An 8,101-nucleotide genomic window follows, 5' to 3' on the forward strand; every position below is an offset into this window, starting at 1 on the left:
CTCTCTCTCTCTCTCTCTCTCTCTGCTATCAGTACGTAATAGGGAGGGAGAGAGATGCCCACTAACATGTTCGATTTTTGGCCAAAGCAGTCAAATCTAGCGTAATTATCCTAGAATTTTGGAATTTGGAGAAAGCTTAGGAAAAGGTAATAATGTAACTTAATTTTTGAGCAAAATGAATTCTTGTTGTTTAAAAGTTATATGCGGTAAAGAAAATTTCATAAAATACTTGCAAATAACTAAAGAAAAAAGTCCTCCCTGTTTACACCAAATGAATTTTTTTTCACCATAAGGATCTTGATGAAATATAAGGAAATTTCGGTAAAAAAGACTAGGAACGTCGTCCTTCGTTACGAACTTCATTATTTCAAAAGGATGTATTAATCATTACTATATATATATATATACAAATTGATGTATTTTGGGTTCAATAAAGATCATTTGAATAAATTGAACATAGTACGAATAATGCTTCGACGTTCTGACAACGGAACAATACTGAAAAGGTATTTAATACGTAGATTTGAGCACCTATTCAAAGAAAATCCCGCATCTTTACGTACATATCTTGTGGTGCGAACTGATTAAAATGGGAAATCGGGACAGGAAATTTTATGCTCGCTGATTTTCACAATTACTTGTAATAAGAAGAAAAAATTCCCACTAAAGGTCTGAGTTTTATACCGAAACTGTTAAATCAAACCTTATTGCATTGGCCGTTAAATTGTGAAAATGTGTTTAACTTCGCCAGAATATGCCGTCAAGGGTGGAATTTGATGAACTGAAACTAATTTTCGGTGTAAGTGATACCAAATTAAGGGAGCTAGTCGCATTTCTTTGATCTTTCGACAAATAGTGGGCGATAATAAATGAATGTCTCAAAAATGCTATAAATAATATTTGTTATATGTATCAAATTGCTTTATTTTTCAGAAAAATAAAGCCATTTTTCAATTTTGATTAGTTAGTAGCAAAGGTTAAATTTTGTTCTTTCAGCAAAAGTTTTTATTCTTTTGTATTTATTATAATTAACACTAACTGAAATAATTCATTAATAACACACTTAACCTAACGTTATACATATACAAGTAAGGGAAATTGGTCATCGAACAAAGAAATTTATTAATATGAAAAGATGATAATGTTCCTTATTAATGATAGCATACAATACAATAAATTTATGTTCGGTTCTCAACTTGCCACTAGCGTATACATAATAAGTTGGAATCTAATAGCCTCCTTTGTTTATTGTTGTTAATTAATTGTTCACTGTTTGAATTATTCTGCTGTTTTATTTTGCATACTTCTTATACTTAATACACGATTAAGGCTTTACTGTCCTTGACAAACAATTTCTTTTAAACAATGAGATTTTTTTGTTGCTTGACTCACGGTGTAGAAAAACACGCTTCATTGGTCTAAAGGATGTTTTTTCCGCAACAAAATGGAAAGACGAAATAGATACGTATATAGGTACAACTTTTAACTCAATATTTACAGTTTTTAATAACGTAATAATTGTAATATATTTATAATATATACGCAGGTGTACTTTCTAAATGCAACATTTTCGTAAAATTAACTTACAAAATCAATAAATCGCTCTATCATTTTAACGACAACATTATCGCGTTCATCCTGTGAAATCCCGGTAATACAGGGCTCTGGTAGCAGGATTAGAAATTCCGGTCTCGCAAGTGCCGCGATTGAAAATATTTATCGGGATTGCAATCCTTTTGAGCCGTGGAGTCATCCCTTGAGAAAAAATTAGTTGTACATGGTGTATATACATTTTTATAATCACAGTGGACTCTTTAAGATCTGTTGATTTGGTTAGAAATACACGCAGAATATGTATAAGGAAAATTTACCTAAATATTACAGCGATATTTACAATTTATCCTATTAGCCAGTTGCTTCGTAAGCGAAAATAAAAAAAAATACAATTTGGACCCGAATATGCAAAAATTAAATCCCAGCAGAAATAAATTTAATAGGTACTTTAGTTGATATTACAAATTAAATTGTAATAATTAAGAAACTTAAAATAATTTTTAAAAAAAGATGTCAAAATTGAGATTATTATAAGTTATCTAACAAATTTTATTATTTCTACAGCAAATTCAGTCAGTTTCAGGGGCAGTAATACTGATTTTTAAGACAATAGAATCCCTTGGTTGCCATTCAAATATCAATAAATGGATTAAGTGGTAGTTCTGATAGGTCTCACGCAAATGAATCGATATCGGAGATTACAGCAAAAAGACCAATATAGATGGTGTATACAATTGAATCAATAACGGTAGTGTCCCCTAACAGGTCGGTATCGATTGAATCCGCAAATCAAACGATAACCATATCGGAAGTATTTGCAGATGAAATTATATCGATAAGCTAACAAATCGGTATCGATAGTATCAGCAAATGCAACATGATATTGATACTCGATAGCTTCTGTAGATGAATATTCATATCGACGAACTGGACATGATCGTGTTCTTAAACTAAATTTCATATACAGTGGTATCTTTGGAAGACTTGGAAGGTATTTTAAAGACATTATCGAAATTAACCGAGTTATGCAACGTTTCAATTCACTTTTACCTGTAATTGAACCTTGACTGGAGCAAGACCAGTACACTTGCCTTCCAGTTTTACCTTGGTAGACTCACCTAAGGTGGATTTCTACTCTGCTATTTTTTTTTAAATCGTCAGTGCAATGCGTTAGACACTGCGTCCAATTGTACGCGTGTGTATACTCTTATTCAACTTTGTGTGACTTTTCAATATTTATTGCTTCTGGATTATACGTTACAACTTAAAAAAATGATTAAGGTATGGATATTGATTTTATATATACCTACATGTAAAAATTTACTCTGACAATTTTTTATTTCTGAACCAATTTATTTTGATATTATTTAATATTTAAATTGACATTAGATATATAACATTTTTGAATTGTATAGAAAACATTTATTACCTGCGTTATCGTGAACTGCATTGGACGAATATAAAACAGCAATTTTGCAAATATTGAAAAACTGTTACTAGATATATAAATTTCGTTCGATATTGTCTGTCGGTAAATTTTTGTTTTATTATTATTCATACCTGCCATATAGAATTTCTGTGTTTACACATCGTTTTCACTGTCCTCGACTCCAGTAATTACACCTTTCTGAAGTTTCACACATTAAACATTCATATTTTTTTCAACAAGTAATAGAAACGATTAAAGTTCCTGAACATTAGATGCACACGGTCTGAATAATTTGGCTCTATTATGAGAAAATATTCTTCAAACTTGTATATGTTGTACCTATGCAAATTATGAACGCGACCGCTATACGAGGGTGGATTGATAAGTTTCCGGCCTGACCAAGAAAAACAAGGTTTTTAAAAATTTTTTTTTTTTATTTCTCAACATAATCTCCTCCAAGGCTGATACATTTCTCATAGCGGTGTTCCAGTCTATNTAATAATTAATAATGTTAGCCACTTTAAAATAAAATGTAATGTATCAGAAAAGGTATAAAAAACAGAATTGTACTTGATAAAATTACTAGCCACAAAAGTTTCTTTAAAAAAATTTATGAACAAAATAAATATAAAGACTTTAAAAACTACAGAACTGGCAAGTAGTTTATTACGCCAGTGTTTAAGTTATAGTTGTAAATAGAACGAAAATCTAATATCGCATTTTTACTAGCCTGCATATTTTACAGCAAAAAGAAAATAAGAAGCCGGAGTTACTGAAACTTGCTGTACTCGTGATGATTTATTTTGTAGGTGGTCTCTTATACAACCATAAAATATTCTTTGCAGAGCTTTTATTATGGATTAAACGTAACACATTTTCGCAGAGTAAAATGCTCAATATATTTCTTTTTTCATATCAAATCGTTTGTTTAGCGTGAAAGATCAGAGCCAAAATAGGGTTGCAGATAATTTTATTGATGTAAAATCAACGTCAATCATTTTATATCAAAATATTTACAACCCAATTTTCTTTCTGATCTTTTACACATTGTAATAAGAGAATGAAACGGAATCCATAGTTTTATTAGCTTTGGGTTCATCTAATAAGTGAAGTTTTTCGAATCGTTTCCTATGAATTTTGGATTATACGCATTTATTAGCACACCACAATATCTTGTAGTTTTCTGTTTTACACAGGTGTATCAATTCGATATTGTTTTGCAGGCTATTTTGTCGTAATTCATAGAATTTCGTAGTTTCTTGCTAAAAGTACGATAAGTGGTGATTTGGCAGGTGCTGATATCAATTTGGAACTGCAAAATTCCATGGACCATGACACTGAACCCGGAAAATAATATCGATCCAACATTTTAGATTATCAATTTCCACGGAGTTTAGAATTTTTTGGCTCTCTTCAGTTAAAGAATTAAAAGAATGCCTCCTTATCCCCTTTTTAATATAATGTAATGTAATGTTTGATCGGTGATACTAGGAAAACTTTTAACGGCTAAAATGTCTTTTGCATTTTACAAATAGAAAATACGTTTGGAAAATTATTTTAAATAAAAATAATTTAAAAATAAAGCACAAAATGCTTTTCTCAAAAGAGTATTTAAATGCAAGATAAAAGTTGGAATTTTTTATATTGTATTTGCATTTTAAATGCAAGTATTTCAAATAAATCACATCTCTGCTTTTTGATAGCGTTTTTTTTTAACCGANAAATGCTTTTCTCAAAAGAGTATTTAAATGCAAGATAAAAGTTGGAATTTTTTATATTGTATTTGCATTTTAAATGCAAGTATTTCAAATAAATCACATCTCTGCTTTTTGATAGCGTTTTTTTTTAACCGAGTTGCTGAAAAATACCAATCTTATTAGTTATCGTATGTGTTATGTTATTGAATGTGTAAGTACTATTATTTTTTGAGGAAGGGCGAACAACCTTTTCATTTTTAGTAAACTGCCTATTGGACCAGTCAACCCCTTGAGTTATAATATCCGAGCATGTTCTCGGAAGAGAAGTTCTCAAGTCGTTACTTACCCTGTTTAGGGAGAAACACCCTACGTAGAGATAATAAAGGGCGCAGCTAAAATTGCTGTTTATACACAGGACCATATCATTGTTTATATTCAGCGAAAGAATAAAGGGCCTTTTTGTCGACTTTCAATAACAAAAAAGGCCTTAGATGATACACGCTACATTCAAACAGCTAAATGGCTTTCTTCATTAATGGACAGGATAATTTTAATCCATGACAGGTAAAAATATGATAAAGGAATATTACCTATTACGATTTGTTCTAGATCTAACATTAGTAGAAATATTCGTTTCTACTAATCTATAACATAACATTAAAACTAAAAGTTAGAAGCGTTCGAAATGTGGTGTTACAGGCGAATGATGAGGATACCGTGGATAGAGATATTGGAACGAATAGGAGAACAGAGGACTCTATGGAAGTCTATAAGAAACAGGTGAGATACGTTGCTAGGACACCTTCTCAGGCATGAAGGTCTAGCCAGAGACATATTAGAGGCATAAACAGGAGTCAGGAGGGGCACAGGTAGGCCTAGATTAGATTACTGTTAGTAAATAGTTAAGGATGTGGGTTGTTCTAGTTTTAAGGAAATTTAGGCTATTATCTCTGTGAGGATTCAGGAGTGTTCGTGTGAAAAATGTGAAACTGTTGGTGGTGTATTAGCAAAGGCACAAAACTTCACTTAAAGTTTAAGCACTCATATTAAATTGAATGACGGTAGACAGTTAAGTTGTATTTAAATGTGTATGAGAACGATGCGCTAGTAACTGTGCTTACAAAAACAATAGGATGCTAGTTAGAACCCTTGCTTGAGTTGCACGAAAAACACTTATAGCGTTCTCATCTCGTGCATTAATCGAGATTAGACAATACACCGTACGACGATGGTATATGCACTTGTATTAAAACTTTAATTTCAAAAGGAAGTTTCTATTAGGAACGTTTATCCAACTAGAAATTCACTTGGAATTATTTTAAAACGATCGCCTTTAAATATTCACGTACAACTGTCATTATATGCACACTGTTAGAAATGTGAGGACGAAATTAATTTCAAACAATTAAAATGCTCCATTCGCGAATTTAATTGACATTAAGCTTACTTTTTGGAACGTAGTATTGCGTTGCATTTATATCAATGTTAATAACCGCGTTGTTCAGTTCAACAGTCTTATAATTGGTTTGCTTAAACAAAAACACGTACTGACAAGATCGCTTGCCGAGTTCGATGGCTTACATTTTCGGTGGAAGCGCGTAAAGTTCACAATTCTTTGTTGGAAATATCGTTCTGACAACTGGCTCTTCAACCGCCGTTATACAACTACCAAGCTTCACCACTTTCCAAAGTAGAACAATTCGGTAACAAATTGCATCATGTTAAACTTCAAAGGTGTGGAAGGGTAAACGCTTCCACAACTGCAATACCTCTCTAAAGTTTCTAGCGCTTCTAAAATGGTACTCATTTTTATCACTTTATGATAACAACAACTATTACCTACCTACCATTCAGTTCAACTAAAAAGAGAGAAAAGTAATCATGACTAATAGCACACCACAATTTGTAATGTTGCTGCAAAAATGAAGAGGAGAACAACTGAAATAACTATACAAATATACAGGAACTAAGAGTAAATTTTAAGGAATCAAATTTATCTCAAGTCTTATACAACAATAATAAAATAAGCAATGGTAACTATAAAACCCTAGAAATTAGTTAATTTGAAATAAATTGTTATTACGTTTACGATTCTACTTAATGTAAATTACTACTGCCTTCTGTAAAATTGTTAATGCTTAGTCTGGCACTCAATGTCACAATTTTAATATACCCTAGTGGCAAATTCGAAGCCGAAGCTTTTTAAAATGTCTCCTACTGGATGTATTTACCAATTTGAGACTAATGTAATCTATCCCGTTAGCTCTTTCTCTCTTTCTGACCTGCAAGCAGTAAGTAAGAGGGAGAGAGATGTCCACTAACACGTTCAATTTTTGGCCAGGGACTTCTGCTGGATGTATTTACCAATTGGTGGACTAACCGAATCTATCTCTTCAGCTCCCTCTTCCTCTCGCTCTCTCTCTCTCTCTCTGCTATCAGTACGTAATAGGGAGGGAGAGAGATGCCCACTAACATGTTCGATTTTTGGCCAAAGCAGTCAAATCTAGCGTAATTATCCTAGAATTTTGGAATTTGGAGAAAGCTTAGGAAAAGGTAATAATGTAATTTAATTTTTGAGCAAAATGAATTCTTGTTGTTTAAAAGTTATATGCGGTAAAGAAAATTTCATAAAATACTTGCAAATAACTAAAGAAAAAAGTCCTCCCTGTTTACACCAAATGAATTTTTTTTCACCATAAGGATCTTGATGAAATATAAGGAAATTTCGGTAAAAAAGACTAGGAACGTCGTCCTTCGTTACGAACTTCATTATTTCAAAAGGATGTATTAATCATTACTATATATATATATATACAAATTGATGTATTTTGGGTTCAATAAAGATCATTTGAATAAATTGAACATAGTACGAATAATGCTTCGACGTTCTGACAACGGAACAATACTGAAAAGGTATTTAATACGTAGATTTGAGCACCTATTCAAAGAAAATCCCGCATCTTTACGTATATATCTTGTGGTGCGAACTGATTAAAATGGGAAATCGGGACAGGAAATTTTATGCTCGCTGATTTTCACAATTACTTGTAATAAGAAGAAAAAATTCCCACTAAAGGTCTGAGTTTTATACCGAAACTGTTAAATCAAACCTTATTGCATTGGCCGTTAAATTGTGAAAATGTGTTTAACTTCGCCAGAATATGCCGTCAAGGGTGGAATTTGATGAACTGAAACTAATTTTCGGTGTAAGTGATACCAAATTAAGGGAGCTAGTCGCATTTCTTTGATCTTTCGACAAATAGTGGGCGATAATAAATGAATGTCTCAAAAATGCTATAAATAATATTTGTTATATGTATCAAATTGCTTTATTTTTCAGAAAAATAAAGCCATTTTTCAATTTTGATTAGTTAGTAGCAAAGGTTAAATTTTGTTCTTTCAGCAAAAGTTTTTATTCTTT

At 31.8% G+C, this 8,101-nt stretch overlaps 3 protein-coding genes and 1 long non-coding RNA gene across 8 annotated transcripts in view; 3 read left to right on the forward strand and 1 right to left on the reverse strand.

Annotated features, from left to right (window-relative positions):
- The window catches only part of LOC112905540, a 16,255-nt gene extending 12,937 nt beyond the window's left edge, over positions 1 to 3,318 (reverse strand). The window contains exon 1 of the long non-coding RNA XR_003231862.1: positions 3,115 to 3,318. This is a non-coding gene — a long non-coding RNA (uncharacterized LOC112905540). The remainder of the gene's footprint in view (positions 1 to 3,114) is intronic.
- LOC108737595 (nucleolysin TIA-1) overlaps positions 1 to 8,101 on the forward strand; it is a 744,862-nt gene that overhangs the window by 430,065 nt on the left and 306,696 nt on the right. The window lies entirely within an intron of this gene.
- The window catches only part of LOC112905511, a 10,025-nt gene continuing 4,645 nt past the window's right edge, over positions 2,722 to 8,101 (forward strand). The window contains exon 1 of the mRNA XM_025978086.1: positions 2,722 to 2,835. Within this exon, the coding sequence (XP_025833871.1) occupies positions 2,827 to 2,835 (9 nt within the window). The 5' untranslated portion in view covers positions 2,722 to 2,826. The remainder of the gene's footprint in view (positions 2,836 to 8,101) is intronic.
- LOC108737605 overlaps positions 2,725 to 8,101 on the forward strand; it is a gene marked incomplete in the record, with an annotated part of 7,369 nt that continues 1,992 nt past the window's right edge. Inside the window, 1 exon segment of the mRNA XM_025978096.1 lies at positions 2,725 to 2,824.

This window comes from Agrilus planipennis, unplaced genomic scaffold (genome assembly GCF_000699045.2).
Source record: "Agrilus planipennis isolate EAB-ADULT unplaced genomic scaffold, Apla_2.0 scaffold15, whole genome shotgun sequence".
Classification (NCBI taxonomy): Eukaryota; Metazoa; Arthropoda; class Insecta; order Coleoptera; family Buprestidae; genus Agrilus; species Agrilus planipennis.